Consider the following 25332-nt stretch of genomic DNA (forward strand, 5'->3'; position numbering starts at 1 on the left):
AACGAACAAAAACGAGTGAACGAATCCGACGCTGATGTAAACACCAAGCGCTGGACAACGCTCTAACATGTCGTCTCTTTTACATATCTACTTCTACGTTATGTATTTTATCACATAGGTATAAGTATGGTTCCATGTAAGTAGATAGTGCTGATTATTATTTAATTTGTTTATTTGTGCATGTATTTATTTTGCAGTCGAAATTATTTATTTTTCAACACCACGCCCACTGGGGATTAAATGACACAAAATCGGAGTGACCAATATTATTCTGACATAGGCTATAGCTATACGTGTCCTAAACTGATAGTAAAGTTATTTATGTCAGACTGTATTTCAAGTTATTTTTTTGTTTGTTTGCTTGCTTGCTTGTAAAGATACAACGAAAAACAAAACTCTCCTGCAGTTTATTTGGGTATTTTCAGCTGCCTCGTGTGTTTAACAAACCACTGTAACAAACAGCACATGGATATTTTCGTTTTGAGACCATTCAACCAGCACTTGATTAAAGCATGGTTAAACCTATTTTACCTTGGAAAATAAAAATAACCTTATTTTGTAATATGCTCATTTTGCCAGCATTGTGGTTTAATGGGTAGTTTGATGACATTATATATATATTTGCTTATAATTAATAAACAAATCTGTTTAGTTAATCTTTAATTAATCTTGAAAATCGTCCATGTTGTGCATGTCGATTTATAAGTGGCATGTAGACCGTATCCGACCATACATTGATAAATATCATTAATTGATATCAGTGTAATCGCATAGCATGTGTACTGAGTCAAAGAAACCCCATTAAGATCATCTGTTCGGTAGATTCTGTTTGTTCTGGGACACACCTGTTTACTTTGCCCAGCAGTTTATTCATTCACAGGCGCGCATAACCAAGCAACCCCTGTTGTTTAAGGACCAAACACCCCCAACTGCTATCACCCCCCCTATAGTTTAAACCCTTAACCAATCGCAGGACCCGGGGGGCGTAGGCCAACGGCAGTCCCTGTGGACTGAGAATTACTTCATTCTCAAACTCGATGTTCCTCAGAGGAAAAAGCGCCTGTTTAATTCACCGAGCCAACATCCAGTCAGTAGTACGACAGTCCGCGCGGATCGTATCCTCGCCTTGCTGGTGCATTACAAGAGAGTGAGGAGCGAACAGAGCAGTACGGAGGGAACTGTGCGCAAGAGGAGGCGTTTATGTGCGCTATAGAGCTTGTGGTGCTGAAACGCGCTCAGTTGCACCGGCGAGCGGAGCCCCTCTGATCAGGAGAAACGGAGATTTTTGTTCTGTCACCCCTATACGGATGATTTACTCCAAATACTTGGATTGATTCAAGATCTTCGCATTGAAGAAACTTAATTTGAACACAATTTTGTTGGGAAATATTAACAACACGGGAACGATCGAGTGAAAGTTCTGAACTTTAAAGAGACAACCTGCATTGATGCTTAGACTGTGTTCAGATGGCAGTAGAGACTTCCAGCTCTCAGAGCTGAGGTTAACATAATCTGCTGTGTTTTTAATTTTTTAACCAATTCAAGAGGTGGGCGAGGACCAGCTTCCACATTCAGTCCAGCCGGAGCTTTCGTGCGCACACTTTCAGTCTGGACTGCAGGACAAGTGTTGAAGACTCCGGAAAGATGTTGACGTTTTACATCGCATTGTGCCTTTTAGGAACAGGTAAGAGATTTTGTTTTAGTTCAGTAACTATTCTAATGATAGAATCGGATGTTTGTGTACTAAGCGCTGCGTCAACCTAATCATAACGCGATTACCGATCGTTCAGAGCGCTCCGTTTTGAAGTTAACGCAGTGGTTCTTAGGTGTGTCATAATTGCATTTTGTGACATATGAGGTCCTAGAGAGACCCTGCCGATATATTGGGCGAGTGGCACTGCGCCAAATACAAACAAGGCTAATTTGGAAATTAAACTTGTCCAATACAGGCGTGTACTCCAGCATAATGCAGCTGATGTTGATATACTGCTCACCGTGCCCCTACAGAAAAGTACCGTGGCAGTGCCGTATCATATGGTAGCTACATAACACACAATAGCTGCTGAAATGTATGTATTTGCATATTTCTGCAAGGTAGTTAATGATGTTAGCCTACATGGCCGAAACATGAGCGCCATAGTTTTTTTTTTTTTTTTTTTTTTTTTTGGTAGGCTGTTTGGTGCATTTATTTTTGTTAACTCTAGTTATAAATCCTTTTGTGTGGCTATGAAGAAATACTCTGAAAACTTGACCACTTAAATATGGTGTGTATATGTACGTTTTAAGGAATGAATAGATGTGCTTTGGGAACTTTTTGTTGTTGTTGTGTGATGCAATCGCGAGAGCGTCAGTACATGGAACAAGTGGCTGCGTTTCTGACTAATCATGCATTATATGCATACTGGACTCAAGGCTATAGCCTAATGTAGCTACATGACATACTTCAGGATGTTATCCAGTGCCCCATTTAGTGAGATCATCCAGACAGCAGACTTAGAAAGAGAAAAGTTGAAGAAAGAATGAACCAGGTGTGACCATGATAATGGCCATCAGCTAACACCCTTCTGAGGGTTTGGAAAAGTGTGTTAAAAGCCACAGAGGTCTACTGCATAAGAGATGTGCTGATCACAGACTCCAAAAACAGAAGAAACACATCTTAATAATTTCACAACCAACGCCATCAGGAAGGCACAATCTCCTCTCTCAAACAGAATAATTTAACAGCATTAAATAAATATAAATGGTGCCAGGCAGAGGTGCGACATTTCTCGATACAGTCTAAAGGGATCCGGGAATGCGCGCGATCTGAAAGATTATGCTCGTCGCAGTGTTGATTTATTCATTATTTTAGTACTTTATGTAGTAGTGTGGCCGCGGGCATCTCTCGCTATCCTGATATGTTTTGAGTATGAATGAGCTGGCTATCGCTTGCTGAACTAAGTGCGCTGCCTCTTTGTTTCTGACAGAGACAGCAGCGCTGCAGAGTAGGGTTGGGAGCGGGGAACTGTTTCCACTCTTTAAAGAAGACCGAAATCGAATGATATTTACGTATTTAGAGGATTCCATTAAGGATTCTCGAACATGCATTTTCACGCCGACGCGGACGGAACACCCTATTATATATACTCTGACAGTGCGATGAGTACAGTCCGACTCCCGAACAAATGACTCTCATGAACAGGTTCTTTTTAGTGACTCATGGGTCATAAACATAAATTGAGATTAATGTAGTCCGATTCCTTACAGAACGAGTCTTATGAACAGGTCGGTTTTAGTGACTCACAAACACACATCGCCAACAGTACAGCATGAACCCGAACGAACGACTCATATTAGTCGGCTCTTTTTTTTTGTGAATAACAAACATTCAGCGTGACCGTTGTTGTTCAATTTCAGAACAAATAACTCTTATGAGCCGGTTCTTTATAGTGAATCAAAATCAGTGCTAGCGGATACTGAATCAATTCTGGCTAAACTATTACTGTCATTACTTCTTATACCCTACCCAAAATGAAGCAAGAACTGTTAGGTTACTGTGTTATGTTCAGACTGTTCAGTACGTTGTAAATAAGTTGTATATGATGTCTGTCACACAACTAATTAAAAATTTTTTTTTATTATTATTTATATTTTTATGAGTTAAATTAATTCTGTTAAAATCTGGAATTATTTCATTATTTGGCAGTGCAAAAAGATTAACATTTCCTTCCAAATTTTTATTTCCTAGAAAGTATGTAATGTAAAAGTACTGTAGTTATTCTCATCACTACTGCAGAGTGACATTGTGCAAAGTGAAATGTGTGTAAACTTCTTATTGCACAACAACATGCAATTTGAATTATTTGCAAACATAAAAAAACATAAAGAAAACATGTCTCTCTTTGCACAGTCTATGAGGATTGTTTTCTACAGTGTTGCATTTAAAACCTCAGTTCACTTTGTACACTCCTAGTTGTTGGCCACCGTATTCAAATTTGAGCTGTTTATTTCACACCAAAGGCGGCGCTACATTTTGCATATTCTGTATGCTGTGAGAGAGGTTGATTCATTTGCTGAGTAGTACAGCATCCTCCAGCCTGGCCTATTTTTACCGTGCATCTGTTGTTTCCACGCCTTTTAACAAATATTTTATTCATTGGGTGTATTATTAACGCCGGCTTTGATTCAGCTCTAGATAAAGGCTTCAAAATCCCCCAGCCCCCTCAGATCCAAAAGTGTTTCTTCTCCCAATTAACGGCATAAACGCAAACGAGGCAAAGCGCTTTCGGTCGGCGCTCCAGTAAACGAATTAAAAACAAATGTTTATTGGCGGTTAAGCTGCGCTTTCTGTCTGTCTCTTTGATAAATGAGGCCGCCGTATTGACATGGATGGAGGCGGTAATTAAATTTAAATATTGAATCAAATGCCTAGCACCATCACAAACTTAAAAATATAGGCGGAAATGTTAATAAAATGCCTGCCTGGTTCACAAATAGGTTCTAAATTTGTAATAATCATAGCATAAAAGTAGAGTATGCTTCAGTTAAGCACAATAACAGAGCTTTATCTGAGGATATGTTATCAATTTTCCTTTATAACAGCTATTTGTTGACTATTGGCTTTCATGTGTACTTCCTAACGCATTTCAGGGGAACATATTTGTTGACTATTGAGCTTTTCATGTGGACTTTGTAACTCATTTGGGGGGAAAATATGACCCTGGCTGCACTAAGTGGGTGTGTAAGTAAGACAGAAGGAGGGGGGAGAAGGAAGAATAGGATGTAGCAGAGCAATTCTTTGACAGACTGGTGGCAGCTGCTTTGGGAGGAGCAGAGAGGCTCCCGGATGGCCAGAACCACTCATCTCACCTGACAAGCATACAAGCAGCACACCACACTCGGAAAAACCACCAGCAGCTCACATCTGACTCACCAGCTCCCTCTCTGAATAATGGCTCATAGATAGATAGCGCAGAGAGAGAACGATTGTCCTGTTTCACACAAACACACATGCTTCCTTACACACTCACCCAGACATATACACCCCGAACGCATGTGCAAACATACATCTCCTTTATCTCTTGGTCTCCCTTTTGTTTGTCTTCTGTCTATTTCTCTCTTTCTCTCTCTCTCTCTCTCTCTCTCTCTCTCTCTCTCTCTCTCTCTCTCTCTCTCTCTCTCTCACACACACACACACACACACACAATTTCAGAGTGTCTGACAAGACGAAGGCTCAGAACTAGTAGCAAAGAGTAAGGTTTGAAGCAGAGAACATGATAGAGTCTTGAAGAGACCAGCCCCTAGTGCCAGATATTCATGTGCATGCCCTTACCAAAGCTCAGCCGTTTCTTTCTCCCAGCCTTAATTTGCTTTCTCGGAATGTCCCTTAATCTCCCAGTGGAATTCTGTTGCACTGTGCCATCGGTATTCCAAGTAATCTCCAGCACTGTGCTTTTTTTTTTTAAACCTTTGGCATGGGGTTGGCAAGTCCCATAAGGCAGCGTTCAAAGGAAGCGTGTTAAGATCATAAGACTTTCGCCTACTGCTTCCTTCCTCCCTAGTCCTTTTGCCTTGTAAAGAGCAAAAGAAATACATAACTGACTATCCCTTTGCGCATATTTATTTAAATATTTTTATCATTTTGTTTCCTAACGCACATTTTCGTTCACATACTTACCTTCTTTCCTGCTTTGTAGTGTTGAGCATCAGTATCAGCAAGGTAGACGATTGAATATACTGATGCATTAAGACATTTAACATAAAGTTGTGTAACATCCTGCTTTCAAAAATCAGCACATATTATGCATTTTTGCCATCTGTGGTAACCAATAGTCTATGTAAATATCCATTTGTTTTAAACATATGATTCTTTCTCTATACACATAATAATTAATATCATTAAGTACTTTCTTAGTTATGTCTAAAGCTGACTTAAATTTGTTCTAGACCATTAGGCATCATAATGCTGTGTAGGGTATCAGAGTGAATCAGACAATTTAAGATTCGATCAGATTGGTGTTAAAACAACCCAAAGAGCCAAATCCCACAAAGAGGCCCAGGACAACAAGACAATGTCATAAATCTGTCCACAATACCCTAGCACCAGCCAGTCTGAAGCAAGCGCAACCAACCAACTCTTTCACAGAACAGCTTGCAACATTAAAACAAAAGAACACTTATTGATAATCCCAACACAGGAAGGATATTGTCAATTTTGGGGCAAGAAGCCCAAGATTAATGATTGAAGAGACAACATCATGACATCACATAAGGGAAACCATTAGTAGAGACTTCGTTGGGTGGTTTCCCCCACCCAGGACAAAGACCAGTCTTCTTCTAGACCTTTTTGTTCTTCACAAAGCACAGCCTCACGTTCACAGCATGACAGAGATAGTCTTTTACAGATATATGCACCTAAATTATGCTAAAAGGACTTATGAGCAACTAATCATTTCTATGCATAACTCCATATTATGTATGTAACCCACACATTTGAATATCATTTACTAATCACTCGTTGTGTATGGCTTTTGAATGACTATTGAATAGTTTATAGGTTTATATTCATGTTGGGTATATATGAGTTAAAAAAATTAATGCTTTACATGTTTCTATCAATCAATACTTTGTAAAAATTAATTATATTCTCGTTATAGAAATCATGTCCAAATTATACTCTGCAACAGCGGGAAATTTCGGACCATGTGACTGATAAGATAACATGTTGATTTATGTATTGGGAGGAGAAACATAACAACACCCCAAGCTAAGACCTAAGGTCTAATTGGTCAAGACACCATTTAGGATGTGTCCAACAGCCCGGTTTAAAAACTCAGGGCACTATCAAATTATGCATTTTGCCTTTTTGGCTTTTGCCATTGCTTTGAGCCATGATTTTTTTGCCACTCCTTTTTGCCACTGCTTTTTAGCGCTCTTTGAGCGTTCTCTGACTTAAATGCTAGCTGCCCCTCCAAAACCATGAAGAGAAACACCAACTAGTCTTGTCAAACTTCATTCTTTCTTTTTCTGTAGTTTATTTTCTTTCCATTGAGAGCTTTTTTTTGGAGTTAAGTTTTGGAGCAAAGTCCAACTCCGACTATTCCCGCCTCAAAACTTTAACCAGCCCACTGACTCTGCACCATTCGTTAGCCAACAACCAAGACGTCACTTCAACGACTACTGAACTTCCAGCCAATCAGCAACCTTGGGAAACCCCTTTCTGCAATGCAACAACAAAGGGAACCCCCTACACAGGCAATGCTAGTACCTCCAGATCCTAGCTGAACTGGTGCATTTAATATAAACCTTTTTAACCTCATTGAGGAACAATTATTAAGTGATTGATGGTTGTTCAGGCCTATGCTACGGCACATATTGCTATAAACTTGGGATTTCACATTTTCGTTCTATTAAACTCATTATTTCCTTACTTTCTCTCTTCCTGCAACTTGTTTGAATGTGTGAGTGCGTTTATGTGTTAAATTAGTTTATATTGTCTTAGATTTATCCAATAAAGTTATTTATATTGAAAAGAGATGTACAGTAACTTGGGTTTTGTGCTTAAAAGTTAATGTCTTAAACTGCCGATGTTGTTACTGTGCTAATTAATTGTGTTTTCACTATATTTTGGATATTAAAATCCATTGCAGTGTCATGTGATACAGCTCGTTTAATGAATTGCTGGCCGACTCAGTGATCAGCCGTAAAACAGTGATTATGTCCAAATTCCCTATACAATCTTAAATAATTCCCTTTGAGCTAAATTCACCTGTTTCCCTTACAGGTGGTTGGGAAGTCTGTCTGAAACCAGTTTCTTTAGTTGGTACCTTCCTCTGCTTTCTGTTAAGTAATTGACTGACTGGGCAGCAAGGCTGCTGGCTTCGGTTTCAGACTCAGCCACACACATGTAAACACTCCAACAAACAGCTTTGCGGATCTGCAGACTTGATGTCTTAGCTGGATCCATTAGAGGGACAGATAGTTTGACCCGCACACGGGGCCTCCCATTAGTGGTGAGGACTGCTGGGCGCTGAGATTTAGTGGGGTTGTATGGTGGTATTTCTGGCCATGTGGCTCTCTGGGTTTGTTTTAGGAGCTTTCTGTATTATGCATGAGCTGAATGTCATAGGAGACCATATAGGGATTGAAAATGACTTTTTATGTATGTGTGTGTATTGTTAAGATGCTTAATGTAAAGGTGTGTAATATGAGGTTATGTGTCCACTGTAATGATTGACCATAAAATGTTGACAAAATTATACAATAAATGAAGACCATAAAGGTTTACATATATATAATACAGATAATTAGTGTAATTCGTTCTCTTTTCCTCTTACTTCATTTGCTTACTTTTTTTTCTGTGGAAACCAGTTTCTGATTCAGGGTAAGATAAAGTTTGAAATAATGAATAGTCACTTTGTGACATACAAAGTCACAATTATAAGAGATAAAGTGACAACTGATAGATATATAGTTGCAAATGTGAAATCCCATTGCAAGTAAATTTTCTTTTAACTGTGAGGCAGAAATGGGCTTCCATATCTCAGCTGTTTTTCCTTATTGAAAAGGAGTAGAAAAGTTGGAAGCGAGCAAGTTCAGTGATGAGTGTGTGCATTTGAGTTAGAGAGAGAAAGTGTGTGACACACGATTCACAATAGCGCAGATGCAGCAGAATCTGTCTGGTGCAGGAAGACTGCTGCATTATTTAGGAGATGCTCGTATGGCATAGATATGGATGAGTTTTGGCCTGCTTTGATTCGCTTGCACTCTGCAGACCGGAGCGAGATGGACTGGCTGCGAGCGGTTGAGTGCTCTGGGCTCTTTTAAAGGGAGAGGTAGGCGCTCAGAGACAAATTCAACATAAAGGTCAGTTTTGTTTACAGCAGAAAGCAAATCGTGAGATTTTCTCCCCAGACAACATTCTAGCGTATGAATTTTATATGTGTTGCTGGGACTGATGTTGAGAATGATATTCAAGTTTGTGAATAGGATTAAGGGGATAAGGATAATGCTATAGCTTCTCCATATAGTAAAAAAAAGGAAAACCCTCATTGCAGGTAAGCAAAAATCTGTAAGTAAACCTTTACAATACCTATGGTGAAAAGGCCACAATTCCTTGTTTTCCATATTTCCCGTGGCCTCATTTGCGCGTCATAACTTTCAAACCGTGCTCCTGATGACACATACAGCTGTTAGGTTAAGGGGGTCTTGAAACAATGGCTCTCTCTGTTTTCTGCCCAAGACATGCTACACACAGCCGTATTGTTCACAGACATAAGAAAGCGACCCTAGGGTCTCACCCACGTTTTCTGCAGCTTTCCACCTCCGAAACAGACGCGCACATACAGGCAAATATTAAGGAGAATTAGTGGAATAGAGAAAACAAATGAGAAGGTTTTGAAGGGAAAGGCTGTAATCAGCTTGCCCATGCAGGAGCACACAGATAAAGAACTTGGCATTGCGTTCAGGGGGGCTTTTGTTATCAGCTGTCAGTGTCTCCAGCTCACATGCCTAATGGCAGAGCCCAGAGGAGAGGTGGCCAGTTGTTCCTCACTTGGGACAAGGCCATCTCCTCCATCTCCATTGTTTTTTCAGCCCCTCTCTTCCTCTTGCCTCGGCTCCATCCACCCACATCCTCACCTCATCTTCCTTGGGCGGAAAGACGAGCGAGTGGACAAAGAGGAATTGTGCTGACTTCTTCCTCTAGAGGAGAAAATGAAAAAGAGGGCAATGATGTCATCGGAGGTCTTCAGTTACATTAAAACGGACAGTTTGTTTTCCAAGGCCAAGAGTGACTCTTAGAGCGGAATTTTATCTTCTGTATCCACATCCCTTGGGATTCCTGTCAACATGGTTGTTGTTTTTTAGGGGAGTGTGTTTATTCTGATGATGAGATACAGTAGGCAGTAGGGTCAGATAATCACAGATATTTGCATACAGTGGAAAATAGAGGGTGTTTACTGCTGACGTTACTCCCTGATCACAAAGGGGTGAGGCTCAGCAGCCTGGGTTAATTTGGAGAAAATCATTAAAACAATGCCTAAGGAAAGAGACAAAATTTCAAACACTCATTTCCTATTTTTAGAAGCACTTTGCTTGCATTTTTTCTCCCAAAATGCAAAAAGTGTCACTCGTTACTGGGGGAAATATATCGCAATTTGGTACGAACAGGAGCAAGGAAGTGTTTTGACACAGGCGTGTGTAGAACGAGCTGGGATTTGGTAGAGCGCACATTGGCTCCTATTTTACTATCACCTCCAGTCCTCGAAGACAAAATTTCATATCTCCTGCTGTGACACGGAAAGCAACAGTAAATTGAAATTTATCTTCCATGTTGCTGCAATATCTGGGCTCACATTATCCTCTCGGGCCGAGATCCCTAAGCCCAGTCTTAAAAGATGGCCCTGATAAGACAGGATGTTTTCTGCGATGGAAAAAAATCCAATTCTGCTATGAAAACCGTTCATTTTATCTGTCTGTTTATTTATTGAATATTAGATTTTTTGTGTGTTTACGTTTGGGGACAAATGCTGTACTGTAAATCATTGAGCGAGATTCGACATTATGTTCCTTCATTATCAGTTGTGGGGTTTGTTGTACTTATGGATTCATGCATTCATTCATTGATGAGTCATAGATGTTCAGATGGACCGACAATTAGAAGTAATTGATTGTTTCTCTAGCACACACACACACACACACACAGTTGAAGGGTGTGCCAGAGGGGCAGCTGAGATGAGTGTCTCGTGGTTAAAGCTGCATGCCCTTTGTAGGGTGATTAGTTAAAGCCTGACTGCTTAATTAACGATTACTCCATCACAGAAGACATTGTGTGCCTGAGAGAGACAGAAAAGCTCTCAAGAATGTCACAGTCTGATTGTAATATTGTGTGCGATGCTTTAAGATCAAACTTTGCCCCTGATATTCAGTTTTACACAATGTCACATTGTGAAGGCCATTTTTATTTGTTAAACATTTTTCAAGCTGATAAATGACTTAAAAAAGGTTCTGCCACTTTTAGATGTGTGCAGTAAAGCTTTTCGGTTAGTTTATCTGTCATGTTTTAGCTATAAACAGAATATTATGGAGTTTTTCATACTGATATAGTAATTATAGTAATATAGTCTTTGATATACATGCACTAGTTGGACACTGATTTCAGTTACACTGTCTAGATTCTATCAGCATAGGATCTTATACCTGCTTCCATTATTAGATAGCATCATATTAACAACAGATCTCAGCTCAGCACAGCCCTACTTGAGCCTTTGGCATAAAGAGTGTCATGCAGACGGGAAGGCCGTCATTATCAGCTATTTGTGAGCTCCTTCTCTCACTCTTTCTCTCTGTCTGTCTCTTGTTCTCTGTCACACACACACTCACATCCCTTAACCAAATAGTTCGTTCTTCTTTTCTGGAAACCCCAGTGGAATGTGCGCGCAAATATTGTGATTGTGAGCTCGACCGTTAACCATAATACTCAACACCGGAGAGAAGACCTCACTCAACCTCCCCCCACCACACCAGGGTTGAAAGGCATCTCTGTTTAGTTTTCAGACAGCTGGGAAAGAAATTGAGAAAAGCGTGTATGTCTTTCCTTTTCTCTCCCTACCATCTTTCTTGTTCTTGATTGCTGGGATATTACCGCATGGCTTTAAACGCCACAGTGGGAGGTCGAGGGAAAAGATGGCCAATTTGCTATCAAGTGAGGGGTGTCAGTCAAGGCGCGTCAAACAAGCTTTCCGCCGTCACTCATGTGTCCAAACATGGTAATTTTATCGAGCGCTCCAAAGTTATCTGAAACAAGCCAGTGCCTTTGGAAAATAGAAGGGGCGATCAAATGATTTAGAAGGTAGAAAGGATGGCTGCAAAGAATGCGAGAGAACCATTTAGCCAAGGTGTGGAAGGCTCAGGAGTCCATGCGGCTTGACAAAGTGGTGTGCCAAGGCAGAAAGGGAAGAGAGAAAAAGAGGGGGATCAAACAGATTAACTTCCAGACTCTTAGCTCTGAAGGTAATGGATACCCTTGTACTGGTGTGAAGGAACCCCTTCATCTGTTCTCCCAGTTTAAAAGTAGGAAACACAGTAACAAAGACATACCAGATGAAAAGTGACCGTCGGACACAGGAGACTGGATAGGGCATTTGGAGACACCTGGGGGCAATGATGAAGCCGTAACAAAGCTGACGAGGTTTGAATGCCCAGGTTGGCCGGAGCTGGGTGGATGAAAGGGGAAGCAGGGCGGAGGGGTAGTAGTGTTGATGGGTTGAATTTGATACACAGCCTCTTTCAGACGATGAGGTAATGTCAGGCAGTGCCCCTGGACCTTCCTGATTGATGCATTCCAGCCACTCTACTGCTGTGGGTGGGCTGTAAAGGATTACAGCACCGAACCCTGCACATAGAAAGACAGAGAAATCTCTAATGGTCTGTGACTATTGTCTGGGCGAGGCGTCCAAACCCTGCAGTTCTCTGCGGAGATGAAGAGGAAGTTCACACACACACACACACACACACACACACACAGGGACAGGTACACGATACACACTGAAAAGAGCTTCCTCAGCGTTGTTGCGCAGGATATTGGCTGTTTACATTTGAAATTCTCTCCCTGTTTCTGGCTTGCTGTAAACACTGGTGTGGGGTGCTTGTCAGTCACAGATAAGGACAGAGATAAATAGGAGAGGGAGGGAGTGAGATCGAAGACAAAGAGAACAAGAAACAAAGAGAGACAAAGAGAAAGAGAAGTTGCTTGCTAAACATAATGTCTCTTGGAGTGAATAATGAGTCTGTATGGACAGATGAAGTCTAAAAAAGTGATCCGATGCTTACATTAGAGCCTGGTTTCTCCCAAGGTTTTTTTTCTCCATTCTGTCACCTATGGAGTTTTGATTCCTTGCCGCTGTCACCTCTGGCTTGCTTAGTTGGGACACTTATTTTCCAGCGATATCGTCGACTTGATTGCACAGATACTATTTAAACTGAACTGAGCTGGATGATGACATCGAGTTCAATGATGAACTGCCTTTAACTGAAAATTGAGTGTTTACTATTGTCATTTTGCTAAATTGATGCACTATTTTCCTATTTAATACTGTAAAGCTGCTTTGATACAATCTGTATTGTTAAAAGCATTATATAAATTAAGGTGACTTGACTTGACTACATTAGCTGAGCTTTTTAGAACTTTACCAAGCCGCCTCACAAAGTGACACTTTTTATGCGGTTTCATGCATAAATATGCCTGTTATGCAGATTAGAAAGGAATAGGCTCCACAGTCCCGCAATACTTCACTCTGCTCTGCTGAAAAATCTGCTTAGGCTAGCATGAGTTTCTGTGATTGTGGTATATATAGCCATGCTGTTCACCAGCAACATTTGGCTAGTGATACTGATAGATCAACACGATCTAAAATATATAATGCTAAACAGCTTTGCTAGTGAGGTATCCATTATGCAGTGTGATCTAGAGCATTATTTGTACCTTGTGTTGTCACCAGAGAAGAACATTTCCTTGCCATCCCTATTTTGTGTTACTTGTATAAATGAAAAAGAATAATAGGACAAATACATAAGAAAAGCCATCAAGTAGACAAGGAAGTATGGGCTGGCTCATGTGTGGAGGATAGTATGAGAAAACAGGAATAAAGGGTCTTATGCTAATGCAAACTGCTTGGTACTTTACCTCAAGCCACTTGTTTTTTGCTTTCTTCTCGAATGGATTGTGTATGTTACCAAGGTGTGACAAAAACAGCCTCACCAGTATGCTGAGAAAAAGATGCATTGGTATTGGAGGACGCAGTGGGTCTTCAAGCTCTGGGCTCCAGGCTGGCTTTGTATGCAGCAGGCTGCTTGGTTTCAGGCATTCCCAATCAGGGCCACCTCAAAGCAGGTGAGAGAATTAGTAGTGTGTTCCTGGTTGGAACCGCACTTCTCTAGGTTCTTCTCACTTACAGCAGCAAGCGAAGCGAGATACTCTTCTGCCTGAAGATACAGGTTCAGCTTCCTCTATGAGCTGCATCCCACTGCGAGGAGATTTAGTGATGATTTATGAAGCCCTCTAGAAAACGGCACAAATGTGAAAGGTTTTCATATGATATTGACATCTCGCTTCCAAAGTCAATGTTTTGCTGAGTTTTGGTGGAGCTGCAGCTTTGAGAAAGCTTGTTTAGATATGAAGGGATTTCACAGGCAGAGGAATTTGTGGGAGCTTTTTTAAGGGAGTATTTCCTTTTGAGCTATGTACTACTAGCATGGCCAAATAAAGCAAAAAGTATGCTTTTAAAAAGTATTTAAACAGCAAAATAATGAAGACATCACTGTTCAATAAGTAGTTCAATTTATTAGCTACATTAATCAGAATAAACTTTTTTTTCTCTTTCAAATAATATGGTTCATTACCCTAACTGTCAGCTGTTTATGGCTGTAACAGTTTGGCACATTAATATAGAACATGCAATGTAGTCTAATTGACCCTCCACCAGTCCAGCCTTAAAAAAAAAAAAAAACCATACTGGCCAATTCTACCTAAGTAAGTTGCCATACACCATTTGTCTTAAAAGCTTGTGCTTTTTTCTAATGGAAGTAATAGAGAATAGGCATATTTTGGATGGTTTTGAACTCAATATTACAGAAAATCATTAAATGTTCTTGCTGGGTTACTTATAGATCCACAAGATACCCAGAAAGTATATGGTACCATAGAACAGAAAAAAGGGGTTTCAAATTTTTAAAATGAATCTGGAAAAGTACACATAGATTATCAATAAGAACATTGCTATTTCCTCCAAGGTAAATTCATGTTACTAATTTACAGTCTTTCTTTTAACACAATTTTACATATTGATTCAGGTCACTGTAGTACAATAGTAACTTGAGAGTTCACAGTACAGCAGTAAATGTGTGCTGTTCACTTACACTGATGTTAGCAGTTGTAATCATGATGAAATGAGGGTTTTCCTGTAAGCTGATTGTAAGAAGTATTTGCCTCATTTCTGATTGTCTAGTTTTTGTAATTTGAGCTTCTTTAAAAAAAAAAAAGGTTGTATTGTATTTTATAGTTCTTAAAATCTGTCAATTAAGATTTTTTTATACCAATTTATGAGGACATATTACTGCAAATCCACAAATTTGTTCCTATATGATGATCTACGATTGGGGAAGTCTGTGCAAATTAACAGCAGTAATCAAGATGGCCAGAGTTTAAAAAAGAGTCAGTTAGATTTTGGAGTTTTAACTATTTATTTTATTAAAAAAGGTTAACAAGTCTTGACAGTATTCTGATTAATGTGGACATTTGTTAAGTGTAGAAACTGGTGCAGGGGTGTGTCTGATGTCTTCACTTTTTCACTCAGCTTGTTGAGAGGAGGTGATGGATAGGCTTCTAATGGACCCCCTCAATCACAAGCTACTTAAGCAGGCTGATCAGTAACAGAGAGCAAAGAGGCCAACCCAAGCCCCCTTTCAACAGTGCCACAGGGAGGTTCAGCGATCATCCATGCTAGCCATTAGCCCTGTAACAGTCCTTACGCTGCAAGCTTTCGCTCGTTTACCAGGCATCTAAGAAATCTACGGTCCAAACTCACCGTGAAAGAGTCTTGAATTGTCAGCCATAACCTTAAAAGGCTCTGTTAAAGCTGAGTCTTTTGTCCCAGTGTGATGCGGTAGCTTGGTGCGAAACATCTTTTGTTTTGCTAATGTTATTAATGGACTCACTTAAGTGTAAAAGCAAAGCAGATTCAACTCGGTAGGAAAAAAAGAAAAGGTGTTTTTTCTTTTTATATACTTTTCATATTGCACAAAGGTGTTTGTACTGTGGGCATGTCAGTGTGAAGGTGTGAAGTGTACTTATTTGTCGGGGGAAGCTTCCTCAGAGTCTGTTGCCATCACTGATTTTTATTAAACACCAGAGTTTAAAGTGGGACGAACTCATTAGCCATATTCCTTAGAGCCAAGCAAAGAATTCACAAATATTAGTAGAAGGTGGGGTCTCTCCTCTAAAAAAAAAAAAAAAAACTCTCCAGTTCTCCCTTTTGTCTCCATCTCTCCCTGTGATAACAAGTGCCAGCTTCATGGAATACCCATAACACAAGTCAGTGTGTGTTTTCACACCAATTAACAGCTCTCTTTTGGTGCCTGCTGAGGTGATGATGGCCTGTCTCTGGCCAAGCGCATGGTGTTTGTGTGTATTTGAATTTTATTTTTTTTAGACGCACTGAGAGAAAGCTTTTTCTATGTTCAATAGTTAGCAGTATAATTAGTAGTTGTAGAACCTTGTCGGTCTGATAGAGAGGGAGCCAACAGGTCCAATGAACGTCTTTCAGTTTTCATATAGAGTTCTCTCAGTCTTTGCAAATCTACCATTGGCTGACTTGCTCTCTGTCAAATTAACAGCCTACTTTGTGCCGTTCACAATCTGCCCCTTATGAGGTAAAAACTCCTCCATTGGCCTGGAGTTGAGTGGTCATTAATATCAGGCTAGTCCTCATTGGCGCAAATGGCAATGCTGGAGAAAAATGATTCCATCCAGCCTTCTTCCTTTCTTTCCCTCTCTCCCTCACACTATCTTTCTTTTGGCTCTCGGAGCCAAACCAGCATCCCCTCCTCTCTTGCACTCTCAATCTAGATAATTCAATCTGTCCAATATCAAATAATCGCCTCCATTTTTTCGGCCCATTTTAACCTTATCACTGGCGCTGCCTCCTCAGGGGACCGAGTCTTGTTTCACCTTGTTAAGAGAGAGAGAGAGAGAGGGAGCGCAAGAGCGATAACCTGGGATCGGGGTGAAACGAGGCGGGTGACGAACAGTTCTCTAAGGAGCGGGGAGTGAAGACTGTTTGTTGTTCTCACAATGTGAACGAGTGGGCAAACAGGCTAAGGAGCTTTTTTTTGTTTGAAAAAGAAAAGGTGGATAGTAGGAGCAAGGGTCGTGCAAAAAGAAAAAGTGTAAAATGTGAAGCATCAGAAATGTGCTCTTCGGGATTGTGAACACTGGAGCCCCTCTGCGTCCCATAGTCCTTTTTAACACTCTCTCTTGGCACTTAATTAAAATCCAATAAGGTTCTTGCCTGGTAGCCAATTGTTCCCAACCTTTGTTTACCTTCTCTAGGAGCATCGCTAGTGGCTTAATCTTGCAAGAAAGTGGGGTTGATAGGTCAAGACAGACTCTAGTCGCCACCCTGAGTGAGAAAGGGTGGGGGGAATCTTTTCCCTCATCTTTCTGTTCTTTGTGTTGTGTCTCTCTTTTTCCTTTTCTTTTCCTCATTTCCCCAGGAACCTAATCTGTAAACTTGATTGTTCTAAGCTGATTTCAAGCTTGCCCCTGGGAGGAGATGAGCTTTTGGAGTTGGTTTTAATTAAGATTTAAAGGAAGCCTCCCTCAACAAGGAAGATGTAGTGGTTTCTCCGGATGGAGGGATGAGAGTGGACAAGAGGAGGTGGAACAGATTGCCCGGCAAAAAAAAAAAAAAAAAAAAAAAAACAGGACAAACCGAGAGGGAAGTTACTCATTAGGGAAGATAGAAAGTAATTTAACAAATATACAATTTTATGTCTGTTGAATTATAATAGGCTACATAGAGGATGCATTCATTCACACTTGCAGATTAGATTTTTTCCCCCTTTTCTCTTTACCTGACGTATTTGAAAAGCTAAATGGTACAATCCTTTTTTTTTCTCCCAAATATCGGAATCTATAGAGATTGATTTGGGCTTCCTAAGATCCAAACCCATATCCTGTAAAGACATCATTGGAACACTGCCGAGCTGCAGGCAAGCAATCTCCAGATTATCTAGATGTTGTAGTGATCGATAGCAACACCTTATGTACCCTTTTTCCACTGAAATGGTGCTGAGGCTGGAGCCAGGGCTCGGGGGAATCTGCAAAACTCAGTTTCAGAAATTAATTCAAAATGGATTTAACATTTAACATTAATTTAATTTGAATTGAGGTATATAGATAGACAGATACCCAAATAATGTATAATTATATTGTTTGATTATATATTATATTTAATATATTTGATGTAACAATTAGAAATTATGTAACTTAATAAAAAGCATATTAATCAATGAAAACATTCAATTTATAATATAAATGATATTTTTAATTTATAATTTGTATCTACACAATAAAGTGACTAGAGTAGCTGTACAGCCCAACAGTATTAAATATGAGGTGTTTGTTTTTTGTTTTTTTTCTTTGATGGAGCAGAATTGATCCAGGTTGGGCTCTGGCATCAACACTGTGTTGGTTAAACAGGAGTAATGAATTAAGAGCACATACCTCACTTGTTTACCAGCCTATGAAGTAGCCCAGAAACTAAGCCTTACCTGCTAATAAAGCTTTGCTTATGTAATCTTTAAAGCGGTCATGGTGTCTGGTGCGTAAATCATGATTTGGATCCGTTGGTGTCCTGGTTGTGACCGTACAGGGAATTAGATTCCTACAGAGTGGAAAGTCTGTATGCATGTGTATGTGTGTGGCTTTGTTCATCTCTTTTTGCTTTACTCTGCTCTTACCTATCTTTCGTTCTCTCACACACTCTTTCTTCTTTTTCTCTCCCTCTGTCTCTCTGGATAATGGGCTTGTACACAGGTGGCCATGTCCCTTCGATGGACACCCCCAGACGTCCTTGTTAGACACTTAATTAAAAGCCTTATCACAGGAAAACACGCTGAGACATTCCAATATGGGCCTGGGCATCAGAGATACTGCCACAACCAGACAGCGTCCATCTATTACTGCTGTCTGCTTAACTGTCCACCCAAACAAATAAAGCATAAAAATAATAATGTGTGTGTGTGTGTGTGTGTGTGTGTGTGTGAGTGTGTGTGTGTGTGTGTGTTAAAGCATAAAAAGAATAAGGAGTTTGCATGCAAAATAAGAAATTGTGCAAGTTGTTTTAGGATAGATAAAGAGTGAATGACGTTTACTTGGTATTAACATCTATTTTTGGAGATTCGTTTGAAACAGGAAATTGCTAAAGACATGTGTAAATAGGATCCAGAAACATTTTGAGGTTTGTCTTTGAAAGAAAATAACTGACTGATAATCTATCCACATCTTTTTATTTCTGTCTTTGCATTTTAGATGCAAATTATTACCAGGTGTAAACAGCAACGTGTCTCAGTAGACCACTCATGAATGGATTGCTAAAGATTGATCTTAATACCAGGTGTGAACAGGGCTTAAGGCTAGGAAGAAGGAGGTTTTTCAACATAGCATGGCTGATGCAACATGTGAGTCTGTTATCGGCACTCCTCCCATGGTCAGTTAACTTTTAGAGCTTAAAAGAGGAGGGAATAAAAAAAATTCCTAACGACAGGAAGACACACAATGAAGTGTTTAAGTTCATCACGCCACTAGCTGAGTTAGGCACACTAGGTGTTAAAGAAGAGTGGGGAGGTCAAGTGTCCCTCCCACGACATTCTTCAGCAGCGCTATGCAGGGACCAGCACACAAGGACCATATGTCCCAAACTCTAGTCAATGATCGACCCCAAATAGAGGGACAAAGCCCTTTTCACTCGATTGAGACCGAAGTAATCTGCAATTCCACACTGGCAGCATAGCACCAGTCAACAAGAAGATAGTGAAAAGGAGGAGGACAGGGAAAGAGGGAGAAAGAGAGAACATAAGAGGGACTTGGCATTTTCCATCACATTAACTAGGAACAATCCAGCCAAACAGCCTTGAGGCTCCTTCTCTTTTTTCTCGACTTCTTCTGTAGGTTGCCCGGTTCCAAAGCCCCCAGGAGACTCTCTTCAAAAGCTCAGTGCCCATTCCTCTTGCTCAGATGCTCAGCTAATAATGCCACAGCCAAAGCATAGAGATCTATATCGCTGGCTATCACAAAGCAAGTTCTCTTATCTTTAAGCTGGGTCTTGTACACTGGGGAGTTGAAGGTTTACAGGGGCACATCCCATTTTTTAAAAGGCCACAACAAACCTATCCAATCATAAAATAACAGTCAGGTGGCACATCCTGGTGTGAAGGTGCGCACCGATGGGGGGTAGTCTTAGCGAAAGAAAGAAGGGAGAGAGATAAAGAAAGCTTAGCAAAGACACAGAGAGGCCAGAGCGGCACTGTAAAGTGCACAGGGTTCCTGGGGGAGAAATAGATCAGGCATGTATTCTGGCGCTGCAGCGATTAATATCAGCGGAGGAAAAAAGGTCAAACTTGACTGGAAAACGCTACAGTATATCATTGTTACTGGCACGGCCCACATTTCATACATCACGCCATGCTGTGCTGCCTCGACTCTCCCGTCGCTGGTCTCGCAGCCACAGCCCACGCCAAGTATTATCAAAGATTGATAGAGTGTCCTAGTTAACTGGGGAGGGTGTAGGAAGTTGGAAGGAGGGATGAAGAGGGGAAGGAAGATTTGCCACCTCTGCGTTTCAGGGTTACAACTTGTTGTCTTGTTGAAACACGATGACACCAATCAGTGAAAACGAATGTGCATATGTCACATTTTTAGCTAGAACTAACCTTAAGAACATCACTTTTTGGCTAAAACTAATACTTTGTTGTCTGGATAACACAGTTATTTATGCTCAGCTAAAGGTTTTTCTTACAATTTGTGTGGCTACGTTCACAATCTCTCCCTCATCCTCGTCCTCCCTTTTCTCTTGTTCAGAGTGCTTGCTTAATAATTAATTGATTTATTAGTTCTCTAATTAATCATTCATTCATTAATCAGGGCCAGATTTTTCCAGAGGAAGTGGTTCAATCCGTAAAGACAAAAAAAAAAAAATCCTGACTTCACATTTCAGCCTAATTACGCTTCTTTGCTAATCACCACCAAAGAAATGGAGTTTCAGGAAATTACTTTTTTTTTCTCCCTTTCCTCCCTCCCTCTTTTCTTTTGTGCTAAGCAAGCCAGGATGTATTGAGGTCGGCAGGTACGATTTTTCAATCCTTTTTCTTTCGCCACCCGTTATTTTGTGTTCTGGAGGGTTTTAGTCATCAGTCATGTTAAAAGAACACTTTGAGTCCAAGCTAATCTGATGAACAAGAAAGTCCGGTCTTTAATTAAACGACCCAACCCCCTACTACCTTAACTTGATAGAGGAAGGAAATGCAAAATGTGATGACTGAGAAAACCACATACATCGATTAATCACAGCGGTTTTGAAGGCCGTCCGTGAGCGTGGGTCAGCCCTTTCACCAGCGAAGAGGCAGCTCATTGTTTCAGGCGATGCCACCCTCCCTAGAGAGATGAAGGAGCTGCTTGTTTAATTGTATACTGTTACGTGATGTAGACAGAAGTCGCCGCCACATAGGTGTCGCAAGAAAGGAAGCAAAACAGGCAGAATGAAGCCAAAGGGAAATTGTAACAGAACAGAAATTAAATCTCTCATACATCAAACAAACCGGTGGTCTTCAAAAACAACACTCAGCCATGGCCAGTCTCTATTTTGAGGCGAAAGGAAAAAACAACAAATTAGAAAGCTTCAATAGAACTGCCAGCGCCACATTAACCTCCAAGCAGTAAAAAAAGCACACACATTTAACAACCCTAACAAGGTATTCATTGAACCCATCTCTCTTTATTTTTCAACACACATACTCCCATGCATGCACAGACTTCAATATGCCACAAACAACTGAGGTTACAGCTATTTTCCCTTTCTTCTCTGCATTTAGACCAATAAAGTGCATGGCCCTCTTTGCTCTAATGAGATGCATACATTTACAACATCACTTCCTCATTAAATAATAATAATAATAATAATAATAATAAAGACAGTATGAGGGGGAAAAAAAGTATTAATTATGAAAGGCATGGAGAGCCACAGGGGCCTCCACTGGGCTCAATTAGTAAGTGTAGGCCACAAATCCCCAGACTAAATTAATTGACACCCCAGGGCATTGAGTCTAGCATCCCAGTAGCTCAGTATAAGTGCTAGATTTCTTTGTTTTCATTTCATTTGCTTTTTGAAAGTGAGTGCAGGGCAGAGAGATCAACAAAGGCGAATAAGGGGGGCACGTTTAAATGTGATCTTTTCATTGACTTTATGGATTTTTAATCATCTTGCCATATTTACAGTGTTGCTTTTTCTCAGTGTTGTTTACCCCGACTTCACAGCCAAAGGAATGAAACAAGAGTGCATATAAAAGCGTTGTTTATTTATTAATTTGTCTTTATTGTCTTTATTTATTTTTCCTCACAGTGAATGAGGCCCATCAGAGGCGGACTGATTGTAGATGTTCCCATCTTTGTGGGGGCGTTGGTGCATACAGCTACCCACACATTTATGCAAAGAGCACAACGCTAATGATTTAAAAGCATACTAGATCTTAGATCATACTGTACACTAAGCAACAGAGAGAAAGCAAGAGAGAGATAAAGTGAGATTGGTGCATGCTGTAGGAGAGAGAGAATTAGAGAAAGGCGGCACAGAAAGTAGATAAAGTAGAGTGAGAGAAGGGAGAGCAGTAGCAATAACCGTCTCAAGAAAATACCAGGAGACCTGCAGGAATGAAATGACTAGACTGGCTCAATCAACATCTTGTCAAGACAGTTGGCTGATGTGTAGAGACAATCTCATCCTCCCCCTCTTCCTTCCCTTTCTAGTTTTTTTTTTTCTACCCAGCCTCTTTGTGTTCCTAGCGGAGAGCTTTCCGTCTTCGAGTAGAGGAGTTCTTAGACTCTGAAGTGGGAGAGTGAGAATGGGAACGCTGGAATAATGACACTTGGAAAAGTTCTGACACTCACCAGAGACGCGGCAAAGCAGAGAGGAGTGCGTGACAGACACAGACTGTGCTGCAAGTAGAGGACCTAAGCACCACACACACACACACACACACACACACACACACACACACACACATACACACACACACGCATGCATATTTCTCCGTTTATCACCCTTCTTATCTGACCTGGTAGGGTTGACATGATCTGATGATGTGGTCATCGTTATCCGCTGTTGTCAGGCCAAGATTGAAACTTTTTTTCTTTTGAAAATCTTGATGGTTAAGGTTATTCTGGGTGGTTGGCAAGTTGTTCTGGGTGCTTTCTAGGTGATTACTTATTTAGACCCAGGTCTCTAGATGGCTTAGGTCCCTCCTTGCCAGTTTTGTCATTTGCCAAGTAAAACTTTTAAGTCTGGTGACTTAGAAAAGCAAAAACACAACACTCATCAACAAGCCAGATGATTTGAGGGTTACACATCGCTTTGAATAAAATCTTCTGTGAAATGAACAAATGCAAAAATAAATCATTCATGTCCATAGGCAGCAAATCCCTAACCTTAACTATGAGAAATTGCCTTAGAAAACACCACTAACAAGAGAATAAGACAGAGTGAGAAATAACTGCAGGGTGAGATGCTTGATTATAGATTCCTTCATTCCCTCTCAAAAGCATGGGCTTGTTTGAGCCCTCTATCTGTCAGAAGCCTGTTCTTGCCTTCTCCACCCCTGCTTGGAAGCTCTTATGTCCTATTCTCTGTTTTTTCTTGCCACTGTGGACCCCCCATCATCCCTGTTTCACTCTCTCTGCCGACAGGCTGACTTGAACCCCTGCAATTTTCATGCCGATAAATAGAGAAAGGACAGGGACAAGGAGGGTGTGAGCGAGGGACAGGGTGTCTGGAATGCGGAGAGAGGAGCAGAAACAGGCATGGAGAAGGCAAATCAACAATTTGTCACACCTTATGTAACTGTGAAAAGGGCCCTGCTCAGCATTGATGCCGGGGATCAGGCCTGGCTGACAGGAGAAAAGAGAAAGTGGGGGTTTACTAAAGGGATCCGAGGGGCTAGAAGAAGAGAGGGAAGGACAGAGGAAGAAGGTGTGATGGATGGATGAGCTGCATGGTCATTTTGAAAAGGGTCTCACACCATGCCAGGATGCTTACAATAGACTGCTGACTGAATAAGAGGCTAGGAGGATTAAACCCCTGCAAACAGCTCTTAAAAAGCTGTTAGGCTGCAATTTAGACACAAAAAAACACTGAAAGTGAGAAAGAAAGATGCGACTGGAATGCGAGGCAGGAGATAAGGAGCAGAAGATGAAACTGGGCGAACGGGAAAAGCAAGAACAAGGGAGAGGAGACAGGAATGAAATGTGGCAGGTCCTGAAACTGCAGAACCAAATACCAGTGGCTCTTGGCTCAGTTTGTTTGGACATTAGGTAGAGGAGACGGCTATGTTTACAAGGGAGACTTTTCAAATGCAGACTGTTACACGGACTTTGGTATAACACATCTTCACATGTGCTTAACTATTTCACACTCACACACACAGAAACACACACTCACCCTCCACAATGAGAATGAAACAATAGAGTCTACCCACACCAAACAAAAGGATAATTCCATGGCGCTCACCGAATGGAGCTCAGCTCTTTCCAGCTCGGGTTTAGTGGCCTTATCTGAAGCAGGCACAATGGATCGCTTTTAGCCAGCCCTGTTTATTTCCAGCAAGTTACTTTTTCCCACTGCACTCATCCACCCCTTTACCCTTCTTTCTCTCATATTCCTATCTCTCCTCTAAACGAGACTTGAGCACAATGCTCAAGGTGCTGTTTGAACTTAATAGAAGAGCAGGCTATGAAAAGGGTGAATTGAACAATTCAGTGATTTTGGCTTTTCTATTATTTACAGATCAGGAAATGGTGGAATGAATTTGATTGAGATACTTGAATTTGATGAAACGATCCAACAATGAAACAATGCACTTGCGTTTTTGGCAAGGAAAGCAGTGTCAGTCTATCAATCTGTCTACATAGATTTTAGCATGATCATGAATCCATGTGATGAACTGTATTACCCTCCTGCTACATCTTCACCGTTTATAATCGGAGTTGACAGAACAAACAGTGAAGAGGTTGAGGGAGGGCTAAATATGGCTTGACATGGGATAAATATTCTGATTTATCTGCAACCGTGCCAGGGGCGAAACCAAGTGCCACACACACAAACATACACTTTCACTAATACCATCAAGACTCCCTGCTGTCTCTAGCGAGGTTAGACCAGAGAGGGATCATTGCTAACATCTGTTCGTCCCAGTGAGGCAGAGTGCATGGCACTCTCCTCAGACGCATCCTGGGCTCTAAAAACAGTCTGGAGAAAGTAGGGGAGAGTGAGAGAAAAAAGCAAAGCTCTTTAATATGTCATGCTCAAGTCAGGCCCAGCTGCAGCTGCACTTAACGTGTGACAAAAAAAGACAAAGTCACTGTGTCAAAGTAGCAACTAAATGTGAGCCGCAATCCCCACAGCACGCCTGCCCTATTTACGCCACCACATGAACACACACTCCTCTCTGCTTCCATCCAGTGCCATGAAATGATATTCCATTTTGAAAAAATCCGGATTAAAGTGTATCAGGCCAAGTGTGTTGTG

The 25332-nt window shown here is 40.9% G+C and overlaps 1 protein-coding gene across 1 annotated transcript in view; it reads left to right on the plus strand.

Moving 5' to 3' along the window:
* Positions 1 to 1006: 1006 nt before the first annotated feature.
* Positions 1007 to 25332, plus strand: part of LOC109103394 (kin of IRRE-like protein 3) — a 45017-nt gene continuing 20691 nt past the window's right edge. The window contains exon 1 of the mRNA XM_042739911.1: positions 1007 to 1684. Coding sequence (XP_042595845.1) covers positions 1645 to 1684 — 40 coding nt within the window. The 5' untranslated portion in view covers positions 1007 to 1644. The remainder of the gene's footprint in view (positions 1685 to 25332) is intronic.

This window comes from Cyprinus carpio, chromosome B15 (genome assembly GCF_018340385.1).
Source record: "Cyprinus carpio isolate SPL01 chromosome B15, ASM1834038v1, whole genome shotgun sequence".
NCBI classification, from domain to species: Eukaryota; Metazoa; Chordata; class Actinopteri; order Cypriniformes; family Cyprinidae; genus Cyprinus; species Cyprinus carpio.